The following is a 21068-nucleotide window of genomic DNA, read 5'->3' as shown; positions in this document are numbered from 1 at the left end:
CATGTTTTAGAATATTTGGAAGTTAATTATGGAAGCTTGTCTTGAGTTATTGTAAGATAGTCTTGTTTTTTCTTTGGCATTCCTTGATGTAACCTTGCATATAGCTGCTGTTTTTTTGATAGGTGAAGGGAAAGCTCTGTAACTTGTTCAGTTTTCTTTGGTATTCCTTGATGTTGCCTTGTTCTTGTATAAATTTATTCTTTCATTATATAAAATTATGTCGTTTATTCTATAAAAAAAAACTATTCAATGTTCTCTAGTAGACCTTTTCTCAAGAGGTTCATAAGTCCAATGCAGGGTGTTGCTCCTTCTATTTAAGACCTCCAAGGTCTTTCACTTCATCATCATCTTGTGTAACCTTGGCATTTTTATATTTTTCATCACCTATCACTTTCTCATTTGAAGGACTATCAGGCAAATAGAGTTTCTTAGTATCAAAGAGGCATGAAAATAAATTTATACAAATTATCTATTATATTCTTTCATTTTTTCTTCTCAACCAAATAAAATAGTTTTCTATCTTCCACTTTTCTTTTCTCCCAACCAAACACACGAGAGAAAATTTTTTTATCTTTCCACTTTTCCATCCCCAACCAAACAAAGTCATGGGAATTGGATTACATGTAACAATTGAAGTAAGAATGAAATACATTATAGTTAGGCTCTTTCAAAGTAGGGGATATCTTATCCAACTGCAATGCTTATCTCAATTCATGTGGGTCTCACATCTTATGACATGTGAGTATAAGTGTGTTGCCCACGTGTTGAGACACTCATTACATAACAAATGCAACATATAATTCTTCCTTACATAGGCAGCATCTGAAATACTCCTTAAATGGGTTTTTTTTTTTTTTTTTTTAATTTTTTAATTTTATTTTTTATTCCTTTGATGTGTTTGGCTAGAGAGAATGGAGATATGAATAAATGAAAGAGGATAGGAAGGATTTACTTAACCGTGTTTGAATTTTTTTTTGAAGGAAAATGGTTAAGGGTTAAGAGGGGGTTTGAAAGGATCTCTAATCCTTATAAACCACTTAATTTTTACTTTCCCAAATTATGGGAATTTGGAAGAAAATGAGAGGTGGTTCCATTTATATTAAAAAATTAGTAAAAATTAATCAGTCAATTTTGCCCTCATCCCTCGTTATATGAATTTATACCAATTTATATCTATTTGTTTATAATTACTGTTTTTTTTTTTTTTTTTTTTTTTGTTGGGGGGGGGGGGGGGGGGGGGGGGGGGGAAATTTGGTATTTAGACTGTTTTCAGAAAAAAAAAATTGTGAACAGCATGCGCGTCAAACTATTTAGTTAGTTGGACTGATTTTGGAACTCGAGTTTGGCAAACTCGAGTTCTGGCCCAAAATTCAAACTATAATGGCGTTTTTTTTTAGTGGCGTTTGTTAAAAACGCCACTATATGTACCCTATAGTGGCGTTTTATATAAACGCTGCTATAGGAACTAAAAAACGCCACTATAGGGTTTGCCTTCCAGCCCAAAATCAAGTTTGGCAAACTCGAGTTCCAAAAATAGTCCAACTAACTAATTAGTTTGACGTGCATGCTATTCTCCAAAAAAATTTCTAAATTCAGTCTAAATAGCAAATTTTCCCCGCAGGGGGGGGGGGGGGTGGGGTTTGTTCTGTTTTGTGGTTTATTTGAATAATTTAACTTCAGAAACCAATGTGATGGAATGCAAAGTACGTTTAACTTTTTGGGTTTAAATATGTTTTATCACTAAAGAACAAATCGAAAACCTAACACTCCAGCCAATTTTTTATTTTTTTTTTAGTTACCAAACAGATAGATTGTGGTGAGAAGAAGAGAAATAAGAAAGATTTTTAAAACCTGTTACTTGAGTCCAATATTTGAGATTTGTTTGTGATGAGGGATGAGGGCTAAGCCACTGCTGGAGGCGGGGGGGTTGGATTAAGGTCATAATTGCCAATTTATCAACCCCAAAACAACGCCCTGCGCACCAACTCCCCCCCCCCCCCCCCCCCCCCCCCCCACAACTTTTATCCTATGCTATCTGTCCAAACTTCAAAACACTCTTTAATGTAAATCACACAGTATCTATGGAGGAGCATATGCTAACAGCTAATGCTCTCATCTAAGAAACATCAAATTTAAGATAAATGGAAATGATCATTCACCATAACCCAAGCCAATACATATTGTTTCCCTTCTCGGCAAACAATCACCACCCCTCCAACCCCCACCCCCCCCAAGGCAGCTTCTTTTCTCCCAGTTTACCCTTGTACAATCAAAATCTGAAACAATTACAGTGGAATTTATGGTACATGCAGCAAGGCCTGTTCTGCAATTACAATGCAGGTAAGATAGGACTCAATAAACAATATCATTTCTGCAGCCCATCCATGAACCATATTCTAATTTAAAAGCAACAGCAATGACCATATCAAGGGAAATGTCCATTTGAAATATCACAAGTACATGGAGTATCCCCTCCTTTACTATGCCACCGTCTAATCCTCCAAGCAAGTGGCCTGTGACAAGGTTTAACTCTCCATGAAGCAAGTGGTCATCTAATGGATGATTACTGCCACAATATTTAACCTCCCAAGAATAAAGGTTTGCAGAAAATTCCATGCATCCTTGAGAGAACTCTGACAGAATTCTGAGTAATGTGGAGTGATAAGGACTCCTTTTACTTTCTTAGATACTTCAGCAATTCTACGTTTTGCTCTCTGTTATAGGAGATGCTGACTTTTTAGCCAAAGCATGAAGCAATAATTGAGCAGCTACGAGCTTTTCCCTCAGCATGACATTATACTCATACAAACTTCTGAGGTTCTTCTGGATATCAGATATTTCCATTTCAGAACCAGCCTCCAATTCTGTGAAATAACATATCACATGTACTGTGTTAAGAAATGGCATGAGCTAATAAACATAACCTTCAATTAAAGTTCGTTTCTTTTTACTTGTTTTCCTTCTTTAGTTAAGAACTTCAATCAAAGATCTTGTAGAATCACAGCGGTTGCTTTTAAAAATAGGACAACTGTATCTATTAGACAATTATGACGTGTTTCAATAACTAATTTGCATGCAGAGCTTGGTGCACATGCACTGCATCAAGATACAACTACAAAGCATAATCCTAAAGATACAACTAATTTACTTTTTTTTCCTTCTTTTGATAAAAACTTCAATCAAAGATCTTGTAGAATCACAGAGGTTGCTTTACAGATAGGACAACTGAATCTATTAGACGATTATGAAGTGTTTCAATAACTAATTTGCATGCAGAGTTTGGTGCACATGCACTGCATAAAGATACAACTACAAAGTATAATCCTAAAGCATAGAGCAAATACAGAAACACCCTAAGTGACATTTGAAAAGCATCATCTACCATATGACGCAAGAGGCAAGATATTACTAGGTTACCATGGTGTTAGCACGGGAAGTGTGGGCCTATCAGGTCCTCCATATCCCTCACCCATCCACAGAAACACCTGAGAAGGGACTACTGTAAGGTCTAAACTACTTGGACGTTCTAAGATTTATGCAATCTAAACTACTTCAAATGGCGTGCACTGCCTACACTGATCACTCCAGCATATGTAGCCCATTTTTATTTTCACCATACTATGGAACATAATTCTCAAAAATTTTGAGCCTACCAAGCATAAGGTGAACAAAAGTTTGCCTTGCATGCAAGCCCTTGTTTCTTTTGCTTTTCCTTTCTTATCTTTTTAAACTACTTGCATAAGGTGAGGGAAAACGACAAATTACAGCATTTCCGGCTTTAAATACCCAACATCCATCTGATTTCATTTCTTCTTAATTAACAATAAGATCAATAATGATAATATTTCAACACATTAAATGAAGATGCTCAATCAAAAACATGTTCCCATTGTGAAGCATATGTAATCTGCCATAGAAGCTTCTTGATGAGGACAACACACTTTATTAGATTGGATTTCTTATGTAGTTGGATTAGTTTAGGATTCCTTTGTTTATTTTTGAGATTAGATAAGTATTAGTATTTGAGTTCAGTTAGGATTAGTTTTGGTATGTTGTTATCTTTTTCTCTTTATTTTCCAATTCTAGCTCCATAAAAGAGACTGGTTTATTTGTATTGGAGGATAGATGTGATTAATGAAATTCAGATTAGATATTTTCCAATAGTTGGGTGTTGATTCCTAAGTTACACCTTAGGTGCTGATGCCTAAGTTTAGCTTGGTGCTGATTCCAAGTGCCAGAAGCCCTTCATATTGCACGCCACTGCCGGACCAAACTTCGATGCAGATCTGACTGAAGATCACTGCTACTCTCGCCGAGACCTATCTCGAGCCTCACCTGAGTCTACACAACTTATATTGAATTTTGAAGTTTGCTGTTTGAGTTTATTAGTCTACTAAAGACAAGGCAGACACGTGAGTTCACTTACCAAGTCAGCCCATCAGCCCTACATGGGCCAAGTCACTTTGGGTTTGAAGTTTCTTCTCTCTGTTGGGCTTAATTTGCTGGTTTGAAATATTGTCAATATATTCTCTACCTGCTTGGTTAACATGCCCTTCACAAACAATACTTGAACCTGACCTTTATGTTTGACATTTTAAACTGTTGGTTTTGATTAATTATTGTTTGTTGCCATAAATTTCTTCTTACCCACTCAAAAAAAAAAAAAAAAATCACCCATTTCTTTGACCACATTTGTCCCACACAAAAACAAAATGTGTTTTAAATCCTTCAAAGTAGCTAAACCTTATTATTAATTGTGGAGTAAAGTCCAATTCAGTGAAAATTGGCTTCTAAGTTCTTTTACTTGAACAAAAGTACTACTTGATTGCAATTTAGCCAATGACTAATTTTCCTACTCTATTTGGTTAGCTTTTGTTTTATACCGGGCATCAAATTGCTAGGGATTTGTTTACTGGTCTCACTTGCATTCTGCTATGTCTCTAGGATATGTTGGATTAACTACGTGGTGACAGGACTCTTTCCTATTATCTAGAGATAGGAACGATTGTTTAGTCAATTGTTTGAGTATCCTTAGTAATTTGAATTCCATCTATGATTTATTTAAAGTATGGAATGAGTAATAAGAGGCAGCAGATTATAATTTCCTAATATTCCTCTTTCATTTGTTCATCAGTTCACAGCATTTGGTATCAGAGCCAGCCAACATGTCGAGTAATTGGACGTAGCTCATTGAGTATGGGCTCAAATGAGTTGCGGCTTTGTGGTCGGATCTTGAAGGAGGTGACTTAGAGGCTAGATTAAAATAATTGATAGGTGAGTGGAGCTGCCCAAAAAGAGAAAGAGCTACCATCGAGTCAGTGTCTCTAGAATGAGTCGTCAACTGCGAAGCGTGGTGGTATGTTATGATCCTAGTGTCTCATATTGCTTAAGTGTAAGCTTAAACATATGCATATAAACTCTTGGACACCCTCCCCTTGCAAACCGGTTTTTAAGGGCGAGTTCTACCCAGGGGTTTGTATCATTTGGTATCAGAACTAACTACCATATCAAGTAATAAGACGTAGCTCATTGAGTATAGGCTCAAATGAGTCGCGGCTTTGTGGTTAGATCTCAAGGGATGACCTAGAGGCTATATTAAAAAGCTTTGTGGCCAGATCTCGGAGGGGATGACCTAGAGGCTAGATTAAAATAACTGATAGGTGAGTGGAGCTGCCAAAAAAGAGAAAGGGCTAGCGACACTGATCCAATGGTAGCCCTTACTCTATTGGTGGCTCCACTCAACTATCAGTAATTTTAATCTAGTCTCTAGGTCGCCCCTCCAAGATTCAACTACAAAGCTACAACTCATTTGATCCCATACTCAATAAGCTACACCCGATTACTTGGGGTGGTGGTTGGCTCTGATTCCAAATGTTATAAACTAAGAAATAAAAGATAAGTGTAGTCAATTCGAGATGACCAATCTCCTGAACTTGAGAGAGAAAATAGACATTTTTGGTTAATTTTCTGCTTAATTCTCATTAATACATTCAACATACATAAATAGCCAAGGATGAGATAATCTCATCCACAAATCCTAAAACATAGGAACTAATCCTATCCTAAAACATAGTGATCAATTTAAATGCAAGACAATGTTAATCTACTACTACCTTATTCAAATAAAGATCTATCACCAAGCCTAAATTTAAATACTTCTAATGCGAATAAAAATTTATCCAGCACATTATCTCGGGTCAAAGCATTCCCTTCCCCTTCAAATGAATCTTGTCCTTAATATTCCGAGATATAAAAATTGATGCTTGTTCATATTGATTAGAGAATACTTGACCATGAACTTTAAATAGTTGAAGGATCAGAATTCGAACCATAGATATTTGCACCAAATCTTTAAGCATTTTTGTGAACAGAAAAGCCTTGATTTTCACATCATTGAACTCATCGGGAATGACAAATTCAATTTGTGAAATTAGACTAGGCTTATTCGAAATCACGAGAATATCCCTTTGATCTATCTTTTCCACTTCATTAATCCTTTGATCTTCAAATGCAATTTGTATGGTAGGTGCATACTCCAACATATTACTCTTTTGATTCTCCAAAATTTCATGGGATCCTTGAACTTTTAATTGTTCTTAGGTTGCTTTGATAAATTAGAAGTTTTTGATATATCAAGACTGAGACCTAATTTAACGGTCAAAATCTCTATATGTTAGGTAATGTTGAGTGAACACTTATTCCCAAGATGCAATTCATAATCTCTTTCTATAGAAACATGAAATATCCTCTTGAGATAAGTTTAATAGGAACTGGTTATTCAAGGCCGGCCACTTTAGTAAAGAGTTACTAAAGTTTATATTTAATGAAATTAGATTTTATAGATATGAATAACTATAAGAGTTGTTGGAAGCCCAAAGCCATTAGCGCTAGAGCCTTACTTGTCCGTTTGGTCCTATCCCAAGCCACACACTATATCCACCAATTGGGCTAGCCCAAAAGGCTAACCCAATTAGATAATTGGTTGCTTATTTAATAAGTTATTAAATAAAGTAACTGCCTAGGAAATTAAAATGTACGTACAGAAGAGAAAACAGTTCTCTCTGTATCATCTCAAGAATACAATTTTCCAAAAGGAAAATAAATGTACGTAAGAACTGATTAAGAGACCACACATCTTAGGCACCATGTGGAATTGGGATGAAGATTGAAGGTCTTCTCAAGATGCTATCTACTTCTTGCTTTTGATTTTCACCATATCAAGGTACACTTTCTATTTTATATTCTAGAATTCAAAGTTATATGTCATCTCTCATAAATGAAGTAGATCCTTATGTTGCTTCCACTGCTTGTTTTGTATTTGATGCAAACAAAACTATGTTTTCTAACATCTCTTTATTTTCCAGTTCTAGCTCTATATAAGAGATCGGTTTATTTGTATTGGAGGACAAACGTGATTAATGAAATTCAGATTGGATATTTTCCAATAGTTGGGTGTTGATTCCCATCGCCTTAGGTGCTGATGCCTAAGTTTAGCTTGGTGCTGATTCCACACTTCCACTCTATACCCATTACCAACTTCAAATGTAAGAAACCTTGATTCCACATACTTGTAATATGTTTCCAAAGGCTTACACTGTGTCATTCATTCAGCACCCTCGAGGTCAACCCACCCCAATCACTCCCGTATTTCAATTCAATCACTAACTTACAAAATGGTTGTTAAATTATATTTTAAAAAAGAGATACATACAGGATTCACGCTTTCCAGCTCCTGACAAGGTTTGGGACATGAAATACTGAAAACCACAAACCCCAAAACGCCTAACCTGACCAAATTCCACTACCCACAACGATCACCATTCCCAACAAACTGCCACTCCAGCCACCTTCACAAAAATTACCAAGTCCAACAAACCCAACTAAACAAAACACACCACCACCACCTCAAAGCATAAAAGAACCAACCCATACCTTCATTCCCCACCCTCATTGATGCACCCCAGTTGTCAACCACCCAAAAGATAATGCAACAACAAATTCCAGGCCAACCCATTAAACTCTGCAAGACCCTCCAAAGTTCAGGACTGTACATTTACCAGACCTATGAGCAAGTTCATGGAAAGCTACAGATTTTCAAGCCACTTAAAACCCACAAGATTCAATCTAATTTTTCCTAACCTTGAACGTTGTACTGTTCCTGTTCGACACATCTGTTTCCCAGTTAGTCTCTGTTGGTTATATGTAGGCCATCCCATAACCCTCCCCCCCCCCCCCCCCACCCCTCCAACAAAAAAAAAAAAAAAAGGATGAAAAATCTTGAAAATCGTCGTGCAAAAATATCCTCTTCAGAAAAGCCTAAGCATGCCCAAGAGTAAGCATCTATGGTAGTTAATTAGGTCATTAATATTTTGTTTTATGTTGTCTTGGGCTTTTCCCAGGGTTAAGGGTGTTTTTGTGATTCAATACTTGGTAGTTGTAACTGGCTTTTGTCACCTATGATTCTTGTAATAACTGCATATGCTTTTGATTTTATTAATAAAATATTTTTTTCTAACTAATTTGGAAGGAACTCATAATAGAGGACAAACTAAAAGTGCAAATATCCGACCTCAATTTACTGGGATTATGGCCTAGCTGAGTTGAGTTTCCAACCTAATTTACATGTTTTTCATTGTGTGTGTGAAAACCTTTTATGAAAAACCATGGCACAGATCTACAAAGCACAAACCATATACTGAAAGTCTGAAATATTCATTGGAAAGCATATGATGATATCAAAAAGATGAGTAAAACAAAGGCCAGTTTATCCCAAATTTCTCCTTCAAAGAATACATGCTAACAAAACAATAATTGCGTTGAAAAAGGATGAGAATGAAAGCTAAAGTTTTAATTATTAGCTGTTACCTAGTGTAGGTGGTGAGGGAATGATATTTTCATCCGCAAGGGTAAATGATTGAGGCTGGGAGGAACCTCCCTCGCATAAACCAACAGAATGCTGTTTCCTGTTATCCGTAGAGCCAAGAACTTTACATTTTACTGGCTGGAGAATATAAGCATGAAAGATAAGCATCAGAACACATGCCTAAATAAATAAATAAAATTTCTTTTCATTTGAAACTTGACAAAGTAATCAGAATTAATGTATTAACTATATTTCCCAGACAGACAACTTACATATTTACAAATCTAATTGTATGTAGGCATTATGGCACTAACTTTCCAGGTCTATTTGATAAATTTTTTTTTTTTTTTTTTTTATCGATAAGTAAATAATTCATTAATAGATAAAAAATAAAAAAGGAAAGAAAAAAAGAAAAGGTTGCTACCCAGGTACACGTAAAGCACAAAAACAGAAGAGATAAAATAATAAATAAATAAACTAAGAAAAAATAAATAAATAAACAGAAAATATAAAACAGAAGTAAACTCAACTAGTGAAAGCTCAAGGAATCCAGTAAATTCTAGTAATCCCTCAACCGAGAGCAAAAGAGACTGCATAGTTCAATCATTTAAAGACTGCAAAAATAAGCATGTCAGCTTCCACCCACTGAATTCTTGCCCCCACAAAGCCTCAAGCATTCCTGTTCCCTCCAAACATTTCAGATTCCCGTCTGCCTTTCTACTGCCCAAAATTCTTTTTTCCTTCAATAAGTCATTTTTCCATTTTTCCATGTCACCACATGTTTCCTTGTTCCATAATCTCATATCATTTTTCAATAATTTGAGGTTCAAGAGCCAGCACATAGCTAGGAGACAATGGTAGTTTCCTCCACCAATTTCACACTTTCTCTACCCTTTGATTTCAACCACATATTTTCAAACTCGAAGGAACTTTTGCCTTTGTTATCCCATTGCAATCAAGCAATATATGATATAGTGGTCTTTGGAGTAACTTCTAACTCAACTTGGAAAAATGTGCCTCCTAATTAAGTGAAACCAAAAATATACCTTAACCTGGACATTTAAGGTGGGTCTTGATTATTGTACCAAGCAAATACATTGCCTTCTAGAGGCAGGTCCAACAGTGCATGCTCTGAAACAAATTCCGACAAAATAGCACATCCCTGATGTTAACCTAGTTGCCCTCCTTCCCTTAGCTGAAAACTGGACAACATTAATGTCACCCCCAATGCACCAAGGTACATTCCACCAACTATAAATTCCAGCTAGTTCCTCCCCTAACTCCCTTCTAGGTGCATCTATTGTAGGCCCATAAACACCTTAGAATGCCCAAATAAAGCTGTATTCAACATATCAAAATTTGCATGAGGAGATGCTCACCTAAAGTCTTCAAGTTTTTCTACTACCTGTTTATACCACAACAACAAAAGACCATGAGATGCTCCCAAAGATACTAAATGAATCCAGTCTACAAAAGTGCTCACCCATATGCTTCTTAAAATGTTTTTGGACACTGACCCCATTTTTGTTTCTTGAAGGAAAAAAACATCTGCTTTGAAATTACGTAGTAGATTATGTATCTGAATCTCAACTCATTTCTCCCCATCACTCACCCCCACGAACATTCCACAATGGAACCTTTAGCTGCATGATGCTGGTAATATAAAACCCTGAGCTCTTCTTGATGTTTTGCCCCGGCCCATAGGATTCCTTTAGTAATATTTAGCGTTGCAGATCTGATTCTGTAGCTCCCTGACAGCCTTCATCCTTGTTGTATAGTATCATCAATTCTAGAGAATGGCTTCATAGTATCCTTGTAAGGACCCAAACCCACTGTAACAATATTGTCCGCTTTGGCTTCGCTTCTCCCCTTAGCAAACAGCAGAGAGGAAAACGTGTTGTCACAATGAAGAGTGGCATCCCTCCTTATGAAACAAGCTTGGGACACTCAAGTGATGTGGGACTCAGCTTTGTTAGGTTCAATATTATTACAGTAGGTTTGGGTCCTTACAATCCTCTTCAAATCTGATGATTGTTCACTCATCCCCACTTCTAATAGCCAATGCCAAAGTAAATTAAAAACATTTCATATTCTAATTATCTTTATTCTAAAATGACCCATTTTTTTTTTGATAGGTAATTAGAAAACTTATATTAAAGAGGAAAAAAAAGAAAAGAGAAGAACAAGATGTTCATGATGATGAACAACAACACAACACAACAGCAACAAAACAGCAACACAGCACAACACTACACAACACAATAGCAAGAGAAAAGTCAGGAAACTAAGCTAAGGGAAGGCATAAACTCAGAGAGGGAAGAACACTCAGTAAAACCCCAGCAATGAGACCACTCCATTAGACTGCGTTGGAATAAAATCTTTAACTCCTCCAACGTTTTCTCTTTATCTTCAAAATATCGACGATTTCGCTCCAGCCACACAATCCACATTAAGCACCCTGGAACCAAGTTCCAAATTTCTGAATTATGCTTCCCAAGCCATTGATGCCAACTAGATAACAAACCCGCCACCGAACCCGGCATGACCCATAATTTTAATCAATGGCCAACCCACCCCGACCAAAAAAAAAAAAATCTATGTTCTCCTTCATATTCAAAAATTTAATGGCCTTCTCTTGGTATGAGAAGCATTGCTCTTGATGAGTCTGATCAGCTTTTCATACAAACAGGAGCCACATTAGTCCCCAGTTTGTATTATCTTTAGCACCCCCAGCAACATGCAGATATAGGGGCCATTGACGTGGGACAAGGGGAACAACAAAATCTAATTTAGAACACTAGGGGCAAATCTGGTATAGGTTGGTTTTTGAAGAATTAGGGTTAGGTTTTGGTGGGGAGGAATAGGCTAGAAAATAAGAGGGACAAGGATTAATAGGGTTTGGGAATGAAAACAATGGTGAAAATCAAGATATGGGTTGCTGTGAACAGTGATGTGAATAGTAACGTGAATAGTAAATAAAAGATAAATTCCTAAGAATCACTCTTAGGGTTCCTTGGCATCACACCTAGGAGTAGTCTGCATCACACAAACCATAACACGCTTATAGCTCTAAAGTCTGAAAATATTATTAATCTCTACCTCAATAGAAAACACCACAACTCTTTAAATAGAAAACTAAACCTAATCCTAGTAGAACTAGGAAACCTAATCTCCGATTTGCCAGTAGCTCCGGTGCTAGTTACCGCTAAGGATTGTCACGTTGAGCCTCACCCTTCCATTAAGAATTTCGTTAAGGATTTGGAGCACACATGGGATAATTCTGAGAAATGGGTCTTAGAGCTTCTGGAGGGAGGCAGATAGCTATTCCTCTATCACTATACCACTCACTTGGGAGCATGTCGGATTTTTCCGATCTCAAGGGAGCTGTGGGACAGGGTAACAACACTTTCAAGGAAGGGGTATATTGTTAGTTGGGCGAATGAATGTGATGGTGCTCTAGATAATGTTTCTGTAGTATCGGGGTCAAATTGTGAGTTGGGGGACTCTAATGGGGGTCTTGTAAACTGGGAAAAGATTAAAGAATCACTGGTTGTCCAACCTTTGGCCATGGCTAACCCAGTTACTCCACTTGTAGAGGTGGCAAATGCTTTCCACTCAATTTATCACCATGGGTTGAGAAACGAATCAAAGCTTTTAGGAAATCTGTGGGTACTTCCTTGGAAGGCTTCGAAGTGGAAATTAATGGGATTTTTTTAGCTTAGGAGGCTAGGAAGAAAGCTAAAATGCAGGGAGAATGCTCTTAGAAGAGAGAGCTTAAGACAGGTCCTAAAAGGCGTTGGGAGTTTAAAAGTTTGCTAAATTCTTGGAATTTTGAGAATAATTCTATTTTGTTAGAAATTGCTAATGGGGAACAGGATTCTGTCATGCCTCAATGAATCTGAAAATTATCTCCTGGAATGTTAGGGGGCTGAATGATTGTGAAAAAAGACTTCGAATTCAAAATATGATCAGAGGTTGGGGTGTAGACATTATTTGTCTTCTAAGAAACAAAAATGGAATTGATAACAAGGAGAGAGATTTGGAGCTTGTGGGGTTGTCAACATTTGGATTGGCTATATTTGGGCTCTATTGGTGCTTCGGGGTGTGTTTTGGTGATGTGGGATAGAAGGATGGTGGAAAAATGTGTTTTGGTGGTGTGTTTTGGTTTTCTATCTCGTGCAAATTTAAGAATGTGGTAGATCATTTTGTATGGCCTTTCACTAGTGTATATGGACCAAACTCTGATTGTGATTGACATTTGCTTTGGGAAAAGTTGGCAGGTATTCATAGTTGTTGGAATGTGCCTTGGTGAATTGGTGGTGATTTTAATGTAGTGCAATTTCCTTCAGAGCAACTTGGTGCAGATTCCTCCTCATCAGCCATGAATGATTTTTCAGATTGCATTTCTGAACACAATCTTATCGATTTACCATTGGAAGGTGGTACTTTTACTTGGTCTAATTCTAGAGTAGTGGCTTCGCAGTCTAGGCTTGATAGGTTTCTTCTCTCTTCTGATTTGGAAGAGCACTTTCCTAACATTCGTCAAAAAAGATTGCATAGATTACTTTCAAATCACTTTCCAGTTTTTTTAGAAGGGGGAAATTTTCATAGAGGCAGCGACCCTTTTCGCTTTGAGAATATGTGGTTAAAGGCATAGAGTTTTGTGGAGAAAGTGAGAACTTGGTGGGAGTCCTATCATTTTCAAGGTTCCCCTAGCTTAAAGTTTGCAAGCAAATTGAAAGCTTTGAAGCTAGATTAAAGAAATGGAATGTAGAAGAATTTGGCAATGTGGAGGATAAGATGAACAGGTTATGGAAGAGTCTTAAAGTACTTGATTTGCTAGAAGATAGTTGTCCTCTATCAAATGATGAGACTTTGGAAAAAGAATGGCTTCACATTGATCTTGAAAAGGTAACTCTTATGGTTGAAATATATAGGAGGCAGAAATCTATGGCCCTTTGGATCCGAGAGGGGATAGAAACACTAAGTTCTTTCATAGAACAGCAAAATCCCGCAAAAGGTTAATACCATAGACAATCTTTTGATGGAAGGTGAATTGCCATCGGATCCAAATTCAATATCAGCTTGCATCTCTCATTTCTACAAACAATTATACTCTGAAAATGAGGGCCAAAGACCTGTGCTAGATGAAGTGGAATTCTCTATGATTTCTAAGGAGGAGGCTACTTGGTTAGATAGACTATTTGAGGAAGAGGAGGTATATGGTGTCATCCAAGGTTGTAATGGCGATAAATCTCCAGGACCAGATGGTTTCTCGATGGCTTTCTTTAAGGCTTGTTGGGACTTTTTAAAACTTGAAATTATGGAGGTTCTTGCAAACTTTCATTCACAAGCTGTCTTTGAGAAAAGCCTTAATGCAACTTTCCTTGCTCTCATTCCAAAGAAAGTAGATACTATTAATGTGAGACTTTAGACCCATTAGTCTAGTGGGCAGTATTTATAAAGTCATTTCCAAGTTGCTGGCTAATAGGCTGAGAAGGGTGATTACTAGGATTATCTCTGAGTCTCAAAATGCTTTTGTTCTGGATAGACAAAATCCTAGAGTTTATCTTAATTGCTAATGAGTGTTTGGATAGTAGTCTCAAGGCAGGGATACCTGGGGTTTTATGTAAGTTAGACGTGGAGAAAGCTTTTGATCATGTCAGTTGGGATTTTCTTATGTATCTGTTGCAGTGCTATGGATTTTACTGAGGAATGGAGAAAGTGAATTTTGTTTTGTATCTTCATAGTGAGATTTTCAATTCTGATAAATGGCTCCCCTAAGGATTTCTTTGGGAGCTCTAGGGGCTGCACCAAGGAGATCCTCTCTCCCCACCCTTATTTGCTATTGTTATGGAGGCATTAAGCCGCTTGTTGGATGGTGTGGTTCTGGCTGAAGACATCTCGAGTTTCACTATTGGTACCAAATCTAATACCCCCCCTAATGGTGGCCCATCTACTCTTTGCAGATGACATTTTAATTTTCGGTGATGCTTCAACAATTTAGATTGAATGTTTGCGGGAGATTTTATCCTCTTTTGAGGCGATGTTAGGGTTGCACATTAACCTGGCTAAGTCATAATAAGTTCCAATTGGAGAGGTGTCTAATATGGGGGAGCTTATGGCCTTGCTGGGTTGTAGATAGTCATCTTTGCCAATGACTTACTTGGTACTGCCTTTGGGTGCTAAATTCAAGGATAGGGCGATTTGGAATTCTATTCTAGAAAGAATGGAGCAAAGATTAATGAGTTGGAAGCGATTATATTTATCAAAAGGTGGTAAGATTACCTTAATCAAAAACACTCTCTCAAGTTTGCCAACTTATTTCCTATCTCTCTTCCCTATTCCAGTGGATATTGCTATTCGTATTGAGAGGCTTCAAAGGAATTTTTTATGTGGTGGGATAGATGAGTCCCCTAAATTCCGTCTAGTAAACTGGGCACAGGTTTGTTCTCCCTTGCAGTCCAGCGGTTTGGGCATTAGAAATTTGAGAACCTTCAATCAAGTTTTGTTGGGAAAATGGTTGTGGAGATATGGAAGAGAGACAACCCATCTCTGGAGGCGGGTTATTGAGACTAAATATGGGAATGATTCGGAAGGTTGGTGTACAAAAGAAGTCTCTAATCCTTATGGAGTTAGTCTTTGGACCATAAGACAAGGCTGGCCAGCCTTTTCGAAATCCATTCAATTCGAGGTTGGTGTTGGTGACATAAATAAATTTTGGCATCATGTGTGGTGTGGAAGCTGTACTCTCCGAGAGGCTTTTCTAGAACTCTATAACATTAGTTGTAATAAAGAGTCTTCTATTGCAGATGTTATGCACTTTCCTAACCAAAGGCTTCACTGGAATCTTCTTTTTTCTAGAGCCCCCCAAGATTGGGAAACAGAACATTTTTACACTTTTCTGGATCTTATCAATTCTATGCCCCTTAATGGAGAAGGTCAAGACAAAAAATGTTGGGAATCAGCAGGGAATAATAATTTTAAAGTGAGTGAGTACTATCTCTCCCTTTCCTCTACTCCTGACATTTCTTTCCCTTGGAAACCTGTGTGGCATTCAAAGGTCCCTCCTAGGGTTGCTTTCTTCTCTTGGACTGCCACATTAGGTAAGATTTTGACTATTGAGAATTTATGGTATAAGGGTGTTGTAGTTGTAGATTGGTGCTATATGTGTAAAAAGAGTGAGGAATTGGGGAATTGGCGAATCATTTTCTTCTTCATTATTCTATTGCTTATGAATTATGGTCTATGGTGTGGAATCTATTTGGTCTTCAATGGCTTATGCCACATGGTGTCTCTGATTTATTTCGAGTTGGCAAGATTCCTTTGGTGTGCATTGGAGAATTGATTTATGGAGGGCTGTCCCACATTGTGTCCTAAGGTGTATTTGGCGAGAACGGAACTCGAGATGTTTTGAAGGGAAGGAACAGTCTATTTCAGGATTTAAATCTCTTCTTCACACCTTGCTCAAGTGGAGTTCTTCCTTTAATCTTTTTCCTTGTCTAATTTTTTTTAAATGCTTGATCTTTGTAATTTATGTGTTTAATGTATTGTTATCCACGTACACCCCCGGTGTACCTGGACTTTTGATTAATACAATTCCATTCTTGTTTTGCCGTGTTGTTTGTTTTTTTCCTCTTGTTCATCATCATGAACAACTTGTACTTTTCTTTTCTTTTCTTTTTTCTATTTATTAATAAATTTCTGATTACCTATCAAAAAAAAAAAAGTAGAACTAGGATTTCTTAAAAACCTAATAAGACTTGGACTAGGACTCCTTGGGCTTTAATACTAAACCCAAATTAAATAACTTAAATAAAACTAAAATAAAACCCAATGGACTAATAACACAGCCCATTCCAGAAAACATAAAATTACTAAAATACCCCTAAATTAAAAGTCTTAGTACGCCTTTTATATGTCTTCAATGGTTGCTGCCATGGTCCTCCATCAGCCATGCATACGACCGCACTAAGTCCAGAAGACAACAATCATAGGTAGATACTGGTAGGAAATTTGGGAGACTGTACTCTGAAATACTCTGTAATATGTGCCAACTAAGGGTTGGCAATGCCAGATTCAGAATATGCTGAAAGGGAAAAAAGTATGGGAGCTGATCTATCTAAAATTACAAATTAAAGGACCCTCAATTTCGTTGACAAGTAAACCAGAAAAGGCAACTCACAGGTGCATCACTTGAATCTGATATCCACCCTTGAGAGATTGGTGCAGTTCCTGCTACACAAGATTTCACTCCTGTAGTGCAGCTGCTTTCTGAAATAGCAGTCTTCATAATATAAAATCCAGTCAGTTTTGGGGAAAAAGAATTTAAAAATAAATCAATATATATATATATATATATATAAACTTTAAAAGTGTGTTTCAAGGGAGTGAATTAACTTCACTGGAAAGAAAATAACAAAGCATCACCTTCTCATTAGGTAAGCTAAGTTTCTTGTTGAAATCCATTTTGTTTTGTTGGCTCCGCTTGTGTGATGATCCATTTCTGTGAACTGATTGAACCATAAAACTACTGCAACTTGATTTATTTTGAGGCATCTTGTAGTCATCATCCAACGTATTGCAGCCCCAGGTGTACTTTACGTATTTCCTTAACTTAAAAGTAGCATGCATATCAGTCAATTCAAATAAGACAACTAATATAGATGTAAAAATCAATGAAAGCCGTTGTCAAATAAGAAAGGCATTACTTTATCCCAGTGATCTTCAGCCTTTCGGCGATTTCTAATCTTTCGCAAAACACTATCTTCATTGCGGAGTTTTTTGATTCTGTACTCAAACTACAAATCATGAAAGATTTTCTTGATCAGGAACAATAAAAATTATCAAGAACAAAACTAAAAGATTTTTTTTTTTTAATTTTTAATTTTTTTTATAACATCTTTGGAGAAGGGTGGAACCTTGATAAATATTAGACGTCAAGTAGAAGTATAAGAATAATACCAAATTTTGGGATATTAAGGGCTTGTTTGGTACGTGTGTTCAAACAGCAATTTTCAGTTTTTTTAGAAATATATGTGGGTGAAAAAGTGTGTAAAAATACGTGAAATGTTGTTTAAAAACTGAAAACATGTGTTTAAACACATGTACCAAATGGGCCCTAAATTTTAAGATGGGCTGGTACTACATTTCATTTCATGATCACATGACAGAATTATGTTATATATATTGCAATAAAAAGGAAGATAAAGATTATAACTTTATATGTACATAAATGGTAATATGCATTCATATTTTTTTAAAACCTAATCAATATCACATTATTGAAATTTTATTTTCCCTATAACAAAACAGGGTAAAAAAAGCGCTTCTAAAAGTAATGACCCTACCGCCAGAATATCACGATCATTCCCTATCACAGCCACCCTTGCCAACCACTGTTTCTAAATAATAATAAAAAGCAGTTACCACCATCACTTTGCTACTCTCGCAATGCCACATTTCCACTTAGTAAAAACACTTACCAAGCACACCAAAAAACACAAAAGGGAGATCTGCAATGAAATTTATTAATTCTTGCCTTCTTTGCCATTTCATATAAAGCACTTTGCTGGAGTGTTGTTCATTGTTCATTAGAGGCTCAAGCACTGTTCATCTCTCTTATATACATTGCATGGTTCAGTTTATTGGGTATGGGTTATTTTGATTTTCATGAATTTCAATAATTGATTCTGAAAACAGAATTAATCAAGGAGGCAGCTTTGAATAGAAAAAGAATCTTACTTGCACCAAAAGATAGAAGAAAATCCCAATGCTGATGCAATAAAGGCCACCAAGATCTGCGAGGAAGCTTACTGCATATCAAATAAATAAGACAGAATTAAGTTATTGGAAATGAATACCACGTAAATTTTAAATTATTACTACTTAAATGGAAGAATACTGCAACTAAGAAGAATATTAGCAGGGGGTGGCACTCTTTATCTCGGTTTATTATGTATGATATTGGAGATGGTTCAAAAGTGCAGTTTTGGCTAGATCGTTGGTGTGGGACTTCCTCTCTCGCTGTCCGCTATCCCGATTTATATAGGATTAGCTGTAGCAAAGAGGCAAGTGTGGCGGATCTTATGAGATTCTCCAATGGAGTCCTCCATTGGGAGATTCAGTTTTGTAGGGAGGTGCATAATCGTGAATTGGAAGCTTTCAGGTGCTTTATCAACTCCATTTATAGCACTCCTGTAAGGGGAATCGAGGAGGATAAGAGATTTTGGCTGCCTTGTAAGAGTAAGGGGTTCACGGTTAGTACTTACTACCATCTTCTTGTTGGCCATAGTGAGCATTTTTTCCCTTGGAAAAGTATTTGGAAGCAGAAGATCCCCTCTAGAGTGGCTTTTTTTGTCTGGACCGCAGCCTTGGGGAAATGCTTGACTATTGACAATCTAAGGAAAAGAAAGGTTTGCATTTTGGATTGGTGTTATATGTGCAAGCGTAGTAGTGAAAGTGTTGACCATCTTTTCCTTCATTGCCCGGTTGCTTCGGAGTTATGGGATATGGTTTTTGGTTTATTTGGAGTGTGTTGGATCATGCCCTCGTCTGTTGTTGGTCTCTTTGCTTGCTGGCAAGGTCACTTTGGTCGCCTCCGCAATGGAGTTATTTGGAAGGTCATTCCTCTTTGTTTGATGTGGTGTATTTGGAAGGAGAGGAATAGTAGATGCTTTGAAGACTCTGAGCGTGCTATGCCTGACCTCAAGCTTCTTTTCTTCCGAACCTTACTTGAATGGTTCTCTGCGTAGAGAAACCATCCTTTTTCTATTTTGGATTTACTTGACTTTTGTAATTTTCGTTCTTGACTTGCTCCCCCTTGTATACTCCCTGTGTGCTTGGGTGTATCTTTTTTATTATCAATGAATTCTTATTACTTATCAAAAAAAAAAGAATACTGCAACTAAGAAATGTAGTAGCCACAGCTGCAATATCAATATACACACACACACACACCATTTAACTAAAAAAATGTGTTCTTAATAATACAGGAAAATTTTAAGGTAGTCTGTCCAGGTCACTCTGACTAAAGAATTGCCAATTTTACAGTCCACTGACAATCTTTTTAATGTAAGAAGAAAAATATCAAACATTAAAAATTCAAGCATGTTATTTAGTTTGACTGGCTTCTTTTCTACCATAGAAGCCAAATTCATTTAAATTAATGCAACAGGAAATGGATAAGATGAAACTGGCATAGGATCAACCGAAAGCAACAATTCAATAAACTAAAAAATTTAAAGTTTTATCTCTCTCACTCTCTCTCCTACAAAGTAACAAGCAGGAACCTCTATGCCCCAGCGGGTAATCATGTAACCATGAAAGTCTGTTAGAAGGGTGCTCACAACTTGGGTAAGAGGTCTGCACATCCATTACACCCAGGGTAAGCTATTAGACAATCCACAATTCGATGCAGTCATGGAAGATTGATTTGTTACTGCTGCACAAGTTTTTCCATTCAAGAATTATCTTATGGGGTTCATGTGTGAAGTCCAATTGAAGTAAAAGTCATGTGGTTTTAAAGGTCTAGTTATATAAGTGACATGGTTAAAACAGTTTTTTATTTGGATTTTTTTTTAATAAGTTATTTTAGCAGGATGGAAGAAAATCCAAAGGTGAGAGAATCACTCTTATCAAAAGTACTCTTTCTAGTATGCCCACCTATTTCTTGTCGTTATTTCCAATTCTAGTGAGTTGCTCATTGCTTTGAGAAGATACAAAAAGATTTGCTATGGGGTGGCTTAGGAGATGGAGTTATTATGTTAATTGGAAGACCGTTTGTCAGCTGGTTCAATAAGGTGGTTTGGAAATTAGAAGCCTTGTTTGTGTTAACAGTGCATCATTGGGAAGTAATTGTGGCAGTTTGCTAAGGACAGAAAATCTTTAAGGAGGATAGACATAGCTACAAAATATGGTTGTGCTTGGAGGGATTGGTCTTCAGGAGTGGCCAATGAAGCACATGGAATATCCCTGTGGAAACACAGTAGGAATGGTTGGGAGAGGCTTTCTCATTCCATTCAGTTTAAGGTGGGGTGTGGTGCTCAAATTCGGTTCTGGGAAGATGTGCAGTGTGGGCAGATCTAAAGGACATTTTTCCGATGATTCGCATTGCTCAGAACAAAGATGCTTAGGTGGTGGACTACAAGCATTGGCAAAATGGGATTATTCATCGGGAAGTTATTTTTACCAGACCTGTTCATGA

The 21068-nt window shown here is 37.0% G+C and overlaps 1 protein-coding gene across 2 annotated transcripts in view; it reads right to left on the bottom strand.

Annotated features, from left to right (window-relative positions):
• Nucleotides 1-2080: 2080 nt before the first annotated feature.
• Nucleotides 2081-21068, bottom strand: part of LOC126691503 (uncharacterized) — a 30925-nt gene continuing 11937 nt past the window's right edge. Inside the window, exons 4-9 of one of the 2 annotated variants that reach the window (XM_050386540.1) lie at nt 18608-18678; nt 17575-17664; nt 17294-17479; nt 17049-17150; nt 8866-9001; nt 2081-2864 (exon numbers count right to left, since the gene is read on the bottom strand). In XM_050386540.1, the coding sequence (XP_050242497.1) occupies nt 2701-2864; nt 8866-9001; nt 17049-17150; nt 17294-17479; nt 17575-17664; nt 18608-18678 (749 nt within the window). In that variant the 3' untranslated portion in view covers nt 2081-2700. Of the gene's footprint in view, nt 2865-8865; nt 9002-17048; nt 17151-17293; nt 17480-17574; nt 17665-18607; nt 18679-21068 lie in introns of those variants that run through there. The other variant, XM_050386544.1, reaches the window with a different exon arrangement.

Source organism: Quercus robur, chromosome 1 (assembly GCF_932294415.1).
Source record: "Quercus robur chromosome 1, dhQueRobu3.1, whole genome shotgun sequence".
NCBI lineage: Eukaryota > Viridiplantae > Streptophyta > Magnoliopsida > Fagales > Fagaceae > Quercus > Quercus robur.
Note: the sequence above shows the minus strand (reverse complement) of the source record. Positions and strands in the feature narration are given on the sequence as shown.